This window comes from Pleurodeles waltl, chromosome 2_1, assembly GCF_031143425.1.
Source record: "Pleurodeles waltl isolate 20211129_DDA chromosome 2_1, aPleWal1.hap1.20221129, whole genome shotgun sequence".
NCBI classification, from domain to species: domain Eukaryota; kingdom Metazoa; phylum Chordata; class Amphibia; order Caudata; family Salamandridae; genus Pleurodeles; species Pleurodeles waltl.
In genome coordinates, this window is record NC_090438.1 from 640486816 (window position 1) to 640499665 (window position 12850).

Sequence of the window (12850 nt, forward strand, 5' to 3'; positions counted from 1 at the left end):
CATGGTTATCAATTTGGGAAGTCCGTCTTACCGCTGCCTAGCAACTATTATGTGACCTTCTATAAAGTACTATGGCATGAGTTGTATGCAGATTCTTTTCAGTGAGCTGACATTGTGAAACATGCATTGAGGTGCTGAGTTTCGCAAGCCAGCAAGCTGCACTTTTTGTAGTCATTAAATCACCTTCAAGTAAGATGCGGGTTCATAGAGCCAGAGTTAACTTTTAAAACGCTCTCTCTCTTCTTGAAACCAGCTGCGTTGTACAGAAAAAAAGCATACCAAGCAACAAGGGAAACACAGGTATCTATATTTTTGACACAACCTTTGCAGTCATAACTCACCATCTCCTAGAAACTCAGGGTGTTTTGACCCTTAATGAATCTTTAAGGGCCAGCCAAGCGTTTTATGTGGAGGTGACTTCGCTTACATTTAATGAGGCGTAATTCCCCATCCGGTATGATGTGCCTGCATTTTAAAGTAATTGCTAACTTTTGCTTTAGTTTTTAACATTCCCCATCAAACCATTTGTTTTTTGATGTGATGAAATTCTACGTGAGGCTACAAGTCGAAGTGGATGTGAGGGTGCCTAGCCTACGGGTTGCCTTTTATAGAATTTCTAGCTTCGGAATTTTCTCTTTATTACAAGTGTTTTTAATGTCTGAAAGTTCTCTGCATTCAAGATGACAATAATTGTAGGCTGACCAAAGCCCAATTTACTGTCAGTGCAGCGCCAGGCAATAGTTTTCTTATTTGTTGTAACATACGAATTTTGATGGTTCAGGTTTCAAAGAGCATTTTGTTTGTCGGAGGTGCCTTGGGGAAGCCTGAGGTAGGCTATCAGTGGGTCATGGTCACTTTCAATTCTTCTATGGACTGCAAAATCATCGACCCACTTCTGTGATTCGAAATGTATGAGACTATAGTTGATGAGGCTCTCCCGATTCCCTTTCTTCTGTTTGGAAGCTCTGCTATACTGGAGAAGGGCTCAATGGATTCACAATTCGAGATTTGAGATTGAACCACTGAGTGTCATCAGCGGTGCCATGGGAGACGGCTGTTGAAGCTTGTTGACCTAAGGCAGGAGCTTCAGCTAACTTATTTGTCAGTATCTGACACGTTCCCATATCTGTGACAATTCCGATACACCGGAGGCCATGATTTCAGGGCTCACCTTTAAGGTTCTTTTTACAGTCTACCATAATAGAATTAATAGTCATCACATCTAACACTACTGATATAATTTTAGGTGTTTGTACTGTTGACTTCTTATGGTCCACGCTGCCTGTTAGGTCTCACATAAACTCCGTGTAATTGTTTAATTTTGTGTGGAACAGGGTAATGCTGAGGCACATTGTATGGCAGTGAAATAGGAGTAGACTCGTAGCCCTATATTTTGAATAGCTGAGGGCAGTGGTTGAAACTATTAATTTGTGAAGGGTTCTTTGAATCCCATGATGCAAATCTTTAGCATGTTCGCGAGTACCGCATGGAGTATTGTTTCAAATACTTCTGAAAAGGCATGTTGAGCCTGGCTGTAAAACCAGGACTGACCAAAAGTCACCTACCTGCAGCCGGGGCCAGTTTATTGCTATTGTGCCACGGAGCAGAAGGCTGTGCTTTGTAGATACTCTGCTGTTTTAGATCTCTGACTGAGGAATAAAAAAATTTGACGGCTTAAAAGCCATTGGTAATTACTCAAGGGCCTCCCAATCTATCTTTCTGCTAAGATCCCAGACTGTCATTAGTCTGTCTCAGACTTTCAGGTCTGAATTCTCAGTCACACCTTCCACCTGTCCGCATGTGTGCCCTTTATGTGCATTCACGGCATCACACAATGCACAGCTTTACAGAAAAGAACACGTTCACGTAAAATGGACCAGACCTAAAGGCTTTGCCAGTGTTTTTGCATTATTTTAATGAGTTGTAACAGCTGCATGTTTTGGTTGTTTTCTTCTAGGTGACTGGTATTGTGTTCATGGCAGCTTATTCCACCCTGGGATACCTCCTGTTCATGTCTAAGTCCTACACTTTTAGCAGCATTGCAAGAGCATGCAAAACTGTACTATTGTATTTCCTGGGAGTCAGCGAGATGAAAACATTTTCCACTTTCTACAAGCTCAACCAAGTCTCTGTAGCTTGTTATTATGGAACGTTTTTCATCATAATGACAGTTTTGTGGACCGGAATGGTATGTACTCCTATGATATATTATTTTACTTTAATACTATTATCATATGTTGCATTTTGCTTCTGTCTGCCTTTTTTTTATACTAAATGCTGTTGTGATATGCTGGTGTGCACCTGACTTTGTAGCTAGAAGTAATACATTTTCACCATAGAGTATTTTACCGTCCGACAATGACAATCTTTCTTAAATGGGTTACAGCTCTTTTTCATATTTTTGAAAATGTTCTTAACTGAGCTCATGGGAACTAGATGTTCATCATGAGTAGCAAAATATAAACAGCGTCACAGGGGCAAGCGATTCACATCTTCAATCTGGAGTGCCAAATCACCGCGCACCTCGTGAGAGAGACAAACATATTCTGTAGGCAGTGTTAGCAGGAGAAAGAAAACATGGCTGAAGCATTAGTTCAGAAAGTACCAGTCGCGGCTGGCGGCTGGCGACTGGGCAAAGTGGCATGGCGGGGGAGGGGAACAAAAAACAATAAAAATATGAATAAAAAAAAAAACTTACCTTCAGTGCTCGCCGCACTGCCGCTCTTTGCCGCTCTCTGCCGCACGGCAAACATGGGCTCCCAGCCTGCCCTGCGGCCAATCATGACGAGGCTAAGAGCAGGATTATGATTGGCTGGAGTGCCCTGGCTGGGCGCTCCAAGGCACAGTGGGAGCCTGGGCAACACAGTGCCGGGTTGGAGAGAACCCTGTGCGCATGTGTGTTTGGCCAGCCCGAGACGGCCAGCCAAACTTACATGCGCACTGAGGGGAGTGCTCTGTGCATTCCCCTCCATGGCTGTCATCCCCTATGGTCCCGCCCCTTTAAATACAAAACGATAATAAACACCATTTATTATCGTTTTATTTTTAACCCCTTCGCTGCCAGGCCTTTTTTTGGCTATTTAGGGCAGTTCGCGCTTAGGCCCTCATAACTTTTTGCCCACATAAGCTACCCAAGCTAAATTTGCCTCCTTTTTTCCAACATCCTAGGGATTATAGAGGTACCCAGAGTTTGTGGGTTCCCCTGGAGGAGACCATGAAATTAGTCAGGAAAAAAGGGCTGCAGAAGAAGGCTTGTGTTTTTTCCCTGAAAATGGCATCAACAAAGGGTTTGCAGTGCTAAAATCAACATCTTCCCAGCTTTCAGGAACAGGCATACTTGAATCAGAAAACCAAATTTTTCAACACAATTTTGGCATTTTACTGGGACATACCCCATTTTTACTATTATGAAACCAATGCTGAATCCCAGAGAGCTAAACATTTCTGAAAAGTAGACAAAATTCTGGATTTACCAAAGGGTCATTTGTGTAGATCCTGCAAGGTTTTCCTACAGTAAATAACAGCTGAAATAATGAAATATTGAAATTGAGGTGAACAAAATAACCGTTTTACTCTGTAAGTTGTCAGATTTTTTAAAACAATATACCGTTACGTCTGCTGGACTCTTCTGGTTGTGGGGATACGTAGGGCTTGTAGGTTCATCAAGAACCCTAGGTACCCAGAGCCAATAAATGAGCTGCACCTTGCCATGGGTTTTCATTCTATACCGGGTGTACAGCAATTCATTTGGTTAAATATAAAGAGTGAAAAATAGGTATCAAGGAAACCTTGTATTTCCAAAATGGGCAGATGATAAGGTTTGAGATGCAGTGGTTATTTCCACATCTCTAAATATTAGCATGTGAATTACAGTGTATTTCTCATATAGACGTTTTTTTACACACTGTCTTACATTTGGAAGGACAAAATGTTGAGAAAGACAAGGGGCAATAACACTTGTTCTTCTATTCTGTGTTCCTTCAAGTCTCCTGATAAAAATGGTACCTCACTTGTGTGGGTAGGCCTAGTGCCTGCGACAGGAAACGCAACATGGACACATCACATTTTACATTTAAATCTGATGTGTTTTTTGCAAAGTGCCTAGCTGTGAATTTTAGCCTCTATCTCAGCCGGCACCTAGGGAAAGCTACCAAACCTGTGCATTCTTGAAAACTAGACACCCAGGGAAATCCAGGATGGGGTGACTTGTGGGGCTCTCACCAGGTTTTGTTACCCAGAATCCTTTGCACACCTCAAAATGTGGCCCAAAAAACCTTTTTCCTCATATTTTGGTGACAGGAAGTTATGGAATCTGAGAGGAGCCACAAATTTCCTTCCACCCAGTGTTCCCCCAAGTCTCCCGATACAAATGGTACCTCACTTGTGTGGGTAGGACTAGTGCTTGTGACAGGAAATGCCTCAAAACACAACGTGGACACATCACTTTTTCCCAAAGAAAACAACAGTTTTTTTTTGTTGCAAAGTGCCTAGCTGTAGATTTCGGCCTCTAGCTCAGCCGGCACCTAGGGAAACCTACCAAACCTGTGCATTTGTGAAAACTAGACACCTAGGGAAATCCAAGATGGGGTGACTTGTGGGGCTCTCACCAGGTTCTGGTACCCAGATTCCTTTGCAAACCTCATAATTTGGCCCAAAAAACACGTTCCTCACATTTCGGTGACAGTTCTGGAATCTAAGAGGAGCCTCACATTTCCTTCCACCCAGCATTCCCCTAAATCTCCTGATAAAAATTGTACCTCACTTGTGTCGGTAGGCCTAGTCCCCGCAAAAGGAAATGCCCCAAAACACTATGTGGACACATCAAAATGATCAAATACAAAACTACCTGTTTTTGTGGGCTCAGCAGCCATATAGGGAAACCTACCAAACCCAAACATTTCTGAAAACAAGACACCAATGGAGTCCAGGGAGGTGTGACTTGTGTGGATCCCCCCCAGTGTTTCCTTACCCAGAATCCTCAGCAAACCTCAAATTTAGCTAAAAAGAACCCCACATTTCTGTGTGAGATCACTGCACCGGGACAAATTTCCTACCACTCAAAGTTCCCCTCAGTCTCCCGGTAAAAATGCTACTTCACTTGTGTAGGTGGGCCATGTGCCTCTGACAGGGAAATGTAAAAAACATCTCAAAATTGAGGGGGCAACCAAAACGGGTCCAAAAGGGCAGTTTGAAAAAAAACAAAAATATTTTTAGGCTGACAAGTGGGGCAGAATTTTTATCGGTATAGATGCAACAGTGCTGGGTGGTAGGAAGTTTGTGGATACCTGCAGATTCCGGAATGTTCCATCACAAAAATGGGAGAAAAATGGGTGATTTCCAGCAAAGTTGGAGGTTTGCAGGGCATTGTGGGTAGGAAAATGGTGTGAGGTGCATGTGAAGCACACCACACTAGACTCACCCAGATGTTTAGTTTTTCAGATGTGTCTAGGTCTTGTGGATTTTTCACCATGACAGCGCCCCAAAGTCCAAAAACTGCAGCCCTCACCATTCCAAGTGGGACGATTTTGATTCTTTGACAAGCTCTCATGTCCCAAATGTAAAACCAAAACCCAGAATAATCAAACGTCCTCTTGCTTGCCGTGGGATAAGATGTTTTAGTGTGCAGGGGAGACTATTACCCTCTTAAGTTGGGGTGGTGGCATAACCATGCCCATACTGGTTGGTAGCCATCACCCCACAGTTTTTTTCTTTTAAATTCCCTGGCATCTAGTAGGCTTTCTGTCCCCCCGGGGAGTGGATCGGGGGTAATTGCCCAATCTGCCTGCCAGTGGGCAGAAAAACTTTGCCCCCATTTACTTGAGGTGGGGGTATGACCATGTCCCCACACTTTTTTTAAACAAAGAAAAAACGTCCCTGCTCATTGGTGGGCTTTCTGTCCCCCTTGGGGACAGAAGGGCCTTCCAAAAATAGGCCAATCTGTCCCCACGGGGGCAGATATGGCCAACAGTAATGTGCTCCCATGGAGAGCGACCCTTGCCCAAGGGGCTGCCCCCCCAAACAAAACACACAGGTACACACACACAATCCCTGGTGCCTAAGTGGTTTCTGCCTCCCCCCCGCCTCCCCCAGGGGCAGATCCGCCTAATAGAAATAGACTGATCTGCCCCCAAGGGGGGCAGAAATGGCCTAAAGATAATTTTGCTCCCAGGGAAGCGACCTTTGCCTAAGGGGTCACTCCCCACGTATAATTATTTATTTTTTTAAATCCCTGGTGTCTAGTGGTTTCTGCCCCCCCCCCCGGGGGCAGATCGGCCTAATTATAATAGGTCAATCTGCCTCCCAGACATGGGCAGAAATGGCCTTAAAATAAATCGCCCTCCTGGGGAGCGGCCCTTGCCCAAGGGGCCGCTCCCCTTTTGAGTAAATAAATAAAATAAAAAAATAAAAAAATTAAAACCCTGGTGTCTCCTGGGCATTTCTGCTGCCTGATCGCTTCAAGATCAGGCAGCAGAAATGCTGAGAGAGACATCAAAGGAAAGGCCTTTCCTTTCCTTTGATGCTTCTCTCGTCCCCTCCATGTGATCGGAGGAGAAATGCGTGCGCTGATGTCATCAGACACCAGCAGGGAGGCCGGAGGTGGAAGGGGAAGCGATTCCCCTTCCATCCCTGCCCCGGGGAGGGGGTTGCCAGGCTAGCGCTCCCCCCAAGGGCCCATAGCATGACGAGGTGGTTATGTCCCTGGCGCCTGAGTGCCATGGCAGGAGACGTAACCACCTTATCACGGGCACCCGAGGGATTAAAGGTTTGCAGCTGCTACTGCTGGCATGGGGGCGACGCTTCTCTGCCATAGCGGAGGAGCTGCCCCTGGAAAGTACCCGTGCCTTTAGTGGTGTTTGTGATAGAGGCGATGCACACTTGGATGAGAATACAGATGAGGAGAAGGACAACAATAATGATCGAAACTACTTGACATATTTTCCTACCTAATCCTTAAAAAATGCTTTTCAGCCATGGTACGAGATTTCAACCTTGAAAACAAACGATGTAATTGATAGCGGGCTGTGTTGGGGGCCTTATTGAACTTTTGTGTAAGTGTATGAGTGGCTAGAGTATTGCTTGAGTGCGTGTGAGTTGGAAAGAGCCAAGGATAGTTATGCTCTGATTTTGGGAAAGATCTGGTATATTGGCTGTCGAGAGAGACCATTGTTGTGGTATTGCCTTTGACTGAACTTTAATGTTTAATGTGTTGCAGAGTAAGGTGTTGGATAGTGAACATTGCAGAGAGAGGATGGTGTACATAAGGTATTGTTGTGGGATCATGTTGGTAACTAGTATGTCGATAAGAAAAGATAGGACTTTAGGAAATGAAGAAAATATTTCATAGTTAAAATGCTCTACACATACATTTATCTGCAACACACGGAGTTATTTACTCTCGTTGAAGTGAACTGTAACCGATGTAAGCCTCAATGTAAAATGGCTGATGTGCAGTTGCTATATCCTTTTCTTCTTTGTGTTATTTTCCTTATTCTCATTACGGGAGAAAGGTGGCAGCCACATATGATAAATGATTTACCTTTTGTGTTCTTTCTCATGTTAATGAGAGCAAAATAATGAACAAGCACTTGGGTGTGAGAGCATCTTGGAACAAGTTTATCATCTTCTTAGAGATATTGAGCTGACAGTTGTTAAGCAGTGACCTTATTGTTTGTTATTTAGGGAAGTGAACAAAGCTTAAGTTATCAGAAATGTACTCTAACCTGACTTGTTCCCTTCATGGGAATTGTGTTTAGGTTCAGCGACTTTGTGAAATTGTGTTTTTAACTAATTCAGTGTAGACTTTGTCTATCCTTTTCTGCTGCCATTAGAGAGGATGTCATTTTCTCTTGGTCGAAGAAGATGAACTTATCGGCGATTACTTTCCCCATTTGCTTGAGGATTCTTTATTTGGAACAAAAAATTACTGGCATTTAGATGCTATTGGTGCTGACACTTTCTGCTTGACTTCTCCCCAACTTTCCTGACTTTCCTTAGCTTAGCTTCCCTTCATTTGGAATTGTCTGCTTTGATTTACTTTGAGTCAACTCTATAAAAGTTGGTCTTTGATTTTATGATTTTGAATTGTTTTGAATTATATCGACTAACGCTTTCCTGTATTGACTACTGAGTTACAACTAATTTGGTAATTTGAATTTTGAACTTTAACTGTTTGTTAACTTTTCATGGTTTGTAAATCAAACACCTTGTCATTTCTGTGGGGTTAAATGTGCTTCATGTCATTGAAATGTATTCACTCCTGTGTTAGCCTTGGTCAGAACTAAAGTTCCATACGGTTCTGTGCATCTTGTACTTGAGTTTGCTCCAGAGAAGTGCACAGTGCAAAAAACATTATCATAAATAGTTTTTTTTGGGGGTGGGGTGCTTGAGATGTGTAGAGACTGCCAGCTAGAGACCCCATTTCTAACAATAACCGTACCAGAGCACCTTATCATCCAGTCAGTTTGCACCCTGTCCAAGTAAGGACCCTAACTCTAGTCAGGATGAGGGAGATACCCGCTCAGATAACCCCTGCTCACCCCCTTAATAGCTTGGCAGGAGCAGTCAGGCTTATCTCAGAAGCAATGTGTAAAGCATTTGCACACAACACACAGTAACACAGTGAAAACACTACAAAAGGACACCACACCAGTTTTAGAAAAATAGCCACTATTTATCTATTTAAAACAAGACCAATTATGATAAAAATCCAACATACAGTAATAAAAATATGAATTCCGCAAGATTTACTCAAAAATACAGTTCATTGAAGTCCATAGCTCCACCTGGGGATATCATGGCGTCGTGATCAACAAAACCAACAATTCAGGCCGGCTACAGCGTAGTGGGCCAGCTACGGTGTCAGGAAGACCTGCAAACAGTACCTTGGATTTGGAGGGCGTCTTGATCCTCATGGTGAGCTCCGGAGAGCGGGGTTGCGGTGTTGGTGCAGGAGTCCTCGGCCCTTGAAGTCACACGTGTTGCAGATCGAACTCGGGGCTGATGAAGTCAGGAGCACTGGCGTGGATAGCATTGGGGCTGTGTTGCGGAGTGGGACGATGCGACGTGCAGTGCCCACAGGACACGGTGCAGTCAGCAGCTAAGTGACGGCGTCCGGCAGTGGTGAGACCAGGGCTGCGGTGTGAAGTGGGTGGTGCAACGTGCCTTGTCCACAGGTCACAGTGCAGGCAGCGTCGTTGCGGAAGTGCTGTCGTCTGTAGATCCAAGCCAGCGGTGCGGGGACAGGAAGGTGCTTTGTGACCCTCATGAGTGGTGTCCACAGTCCACGTGCAGGCAGGGATGCCTGGTGACGACACTGGAGTCGATGGTGCTGGCGTCGATGGACCAGGGCTGCGGTGCAGGACGGGACGGTGCTTCGTGCTCCTCACGAGCGGTGTCCATAGGTCACGGTGCAGGCAGTGGCGCTGGTGTCAGCAGAAGCGTCGTTGTTGGGGAGGCCCAGGCTGTGGTGTGAGCAGGCAATGCTGTAGTGCGGAGCCCACAGGTTGCGGTGCGAGCAGAGACTCAGTGAAGTTGTCTGATGATGGAATCGGTGAGACCAGGTCACTGTGCAGGCCAGTGGCGTAGTTGGCGGCGTCGCAGTGGTTTCTCCTCTTGAACAGCACAAAACACACAGTTGCCAGTGCTGCAGGTTGAGGAAACGGAAATCTTTGGTGTCCCTGAGACTTCCAACAGGAGGCAAGCTCTACTCCAAGCCCTTGGAGAACTTTCTCAAGCAGGACACTCAGCAAAGTTCACCCTTTGCACTCTTTTCACGCAGAAGCAGCAAGTGCAGGCCAGGCCAGCAAACCAGCACAGCAAAGGGACAGTACTCCTCCTTCAGCTCTTCTCCTGGGCAGAGGTTCCTCTTGATTCCAGAAAGAGTCTAAAAGTCTGGGGTTTTGGGTCTTCTTCTTATACCCTATTCTGCCTTTGAAGTTGGCAAACTTTAAAGCAAAGTCTCAAGTGTTTGCAAGATCCTTCCTTGGTCAGGCCAGGCCCCAGACGCACACCAGGGGTCAGAGACTGCATTGTGTGAAGACAGGCACAGTCCTATCAGGTGTGAACAACCACTCCTCCCTCCCCTCTAGCTCAAATGGCTCATCAGGATATGCATGCCCCCTTTTGTATCATTGTCTAGAGAAGCGGTGTGAACAGCTCAACTGTCAAACTGACCCAGATGGGGAATCCACAAACGGGCAGAGTCACAGAATGGTCTAAGCAAAAGTGGCATTTTCAAACCGACAATTTAAAAAACAACTTCAATAAAAGATGTATTTTTACATTAGGAATTCAGAGACCCTAAACTCCATGTTTGTATCTGGTCTCAAGGGGAATCTGCGATTTAAGGATATTTAAAGGCAGCCCCCATGTTAACCTATGAGAGAGATAGGCCTTGCACAGTGAAAACCGAATTTGGCAGTATTTCACTATTAGGACATATAAGACACACTAGTATATGTCCTACCTTAAACATACACTGCAACCTGCCCCTGGGGCTACTTAGGGCCTACCTTAGGGTGCCTGACATGTACTAAAAGGGAAGGTTGAGGCCTGGCAAGTGGGTACACTTGCCAAGTCGAATTGGCATTTTAAAACTGCACACACAGACTCTGCAGTGGCAGGTCTGAGCCATGGTTACAGGGCTACTAATGTGGGTGGCACAACCAGTGCTGCAGGCCCATTAGTAGCATTTGATTTACAGGCCCTGGGCACCTCTGGTGTACTTTACTAGGGACTTAGCAGTAAATCAAATATGCTAATCATGGATAAACCAATCAACAGTACAATTTCCATAGGGAGCACTTGCACTTTAGCACTGATTAGCAGTGATAAAGTGTGCAGAGACAATACACCAGCAAACACAGGCCTGAAAACAATAGGAGGAAGAAGGCAAAAAGTTTGGGGATAACCACCGTGCAAAAAGGGCCATTTCCAACAGTTATGTTGTGCATTTAGGTGCATGACCTGATATGCTGTGGATTACGTGATATGGAATGTTGTAGGTAGTAATCCTTGATATGTTATGATGGAAAATAAGTCTAGGAGTAATATAGGGATGCAGTGAAGGAAGATGGGAGTATATAGAGATTGGGGTTGGATGAGGCTGAACTATGTCAAATCGGATCTTCAAGGGAGGAGTTGTACAGGCCATGTTACCTTTGTTAATGTCAGAAGGGATAGGCAGGGAAGAGTGTAGGGCTCTTGAGAGCAGAATAGAGGATGATTAGTTGATCAAGATCTTGTGAGGAGGTTTGTAGGTAGGGGGAGAGGGAACTGAGAATGAAAAGAATGAAGATCATCAAAGGGTGCCTGAGAAAGGAGAGGTGAGGGAGGAAAGAGGACAGCAAAGGTGGCAGGGGAGGGACGGAGGAGTGAGGAGGGAGAAGGGTAGGGTATGATTGGTAGAGGAGAGAAAATGGGTTATTTAAGATTGAATTAGATGGTTGAGAGGAAGGGATAAGGTCGAAGAGATACAAAGACAGAGAAGGAGAGAGGAACATCCGTGAGTGAGAAGGTTGCAAGGGAGTTAGGCAGTGAAGATGGAGAAAGGTGATGGGAAGAAACTGGATGATGTGTGCGTCATCAATAGTACCACATGTTGTGGATTGCATTGATTAGAAGTGTGGGATTGTACAATATGCAAGGGAGTTTGGCAGAGGAGTAGTTACAGGTTGTTTGTGTTTCTGATTAAATAATGACATACAATAATAAGGATGGACTTAAGAAGATAAAATATGGAAATGTGGGAGGAGAGAAAAGGAATGGGAAAGGATACTCATATGTATGATGAACTTGTCTTCTGACTCTCTCTCCCAAGATATATCTAACAACCTGAGAATTTGATTAAAAAAAAGATCAAACTGTATGATATTGTAAGACATTTTGTAAATTCGTGTTTTAGTGCCTTTACTCCTAGTGTTGAAATAAATATTCAATCTCCATTGTAGCCCATAACAATAATTACATCACAGGTATGATCAGAAAACATTGACCAACGTGGTCACCAATATTATCTAGGTTAACTTTTTAAAAGAAGTGTGAACCTGCAGTTTTGAAATGTAATAAGTGACATCACATTCATTTACTTTTTTAAATTGATTTGGCATGAAGGTGCAGCGCTGTGTTTAATGCAACATTACATTCTGCAGATGAAACTAGGGGAATTACTTTTAACAGTTAGGTCCCTCCCTTGCATACTTCAGGCTTGTAATGTGTTTAAACGCGATTGCATCCTGGATTCTACGAGTTTTATGATCACTCACAGTGACGTAATGCAAAACGATACACCCTCTCCCAGCCCGAATGTGATGAAGGGTCCCTGAGACTTCCATATCTCGAGATATTCATTGGTCTTGAGCCCAATGACGGCCCCCTCGAGAGCTGCCACCCTAAATGTTTGGAGACTCTCAAGCACCACAGGGGCAACAGGGGCCTGCATTATTCCCCTGATCACCTGTACTATTTTATTGGAAAATCCATTCTAGTTTTAGACTTTCCCTCTATTCCCCCTTTATCTAAGATGTTCTGCCAGTTGGGCAACTTGGATACAGTCGCATTGTTTTCAATACCAGTTTTGCAAACCGGATTACCACCTTTTGTTCATGGGATAACCAATTTCTCTCTTCCTGTGGAGGCTTATGTATCCATTATTAATGGAAGTGACACAATTAAGTATTCTTTTGTGAATTAATTTGGGGAACCTGTCAGCCCTCCTACGTTGCTGGCTTCTACTGTCCTCTTTAGAAGTAAATATTTGAGACTTATTTTAGAAGGGACTGTGTTTTATAGGTCAACCCTTTTTAAATATGTCTAATTCAAGAGAGGATTATTCACATTCTTATTCATTGAC

The 12850-nt window shown here is 44.3% G+C and overlaps 1 protein-coding gene across 1 annotated transcript in view; it reads left to right on the forward strand.

Annotated features, from left to right (window-relative positions):
• PKD1L1 (polycystin 1 like 1, transient receptor potential channel interacting) overlaps positions 1 to 12850 on the forward strand; it is a 1079023-nt gene that overhangs the window by 951745 nt on the left and 114428 nt on the right. Inside the window, exon 61 of the mRNA XM_069216140.1 lies at positions 1958 to 2188. Coding sequence (XP_069072241.1) covers positions 1958 to 2188 — 231 coding nt within the window. The remainder of the gene's footprint in view (positions 1 to 1957; positions 2189 to 12850) is intronic.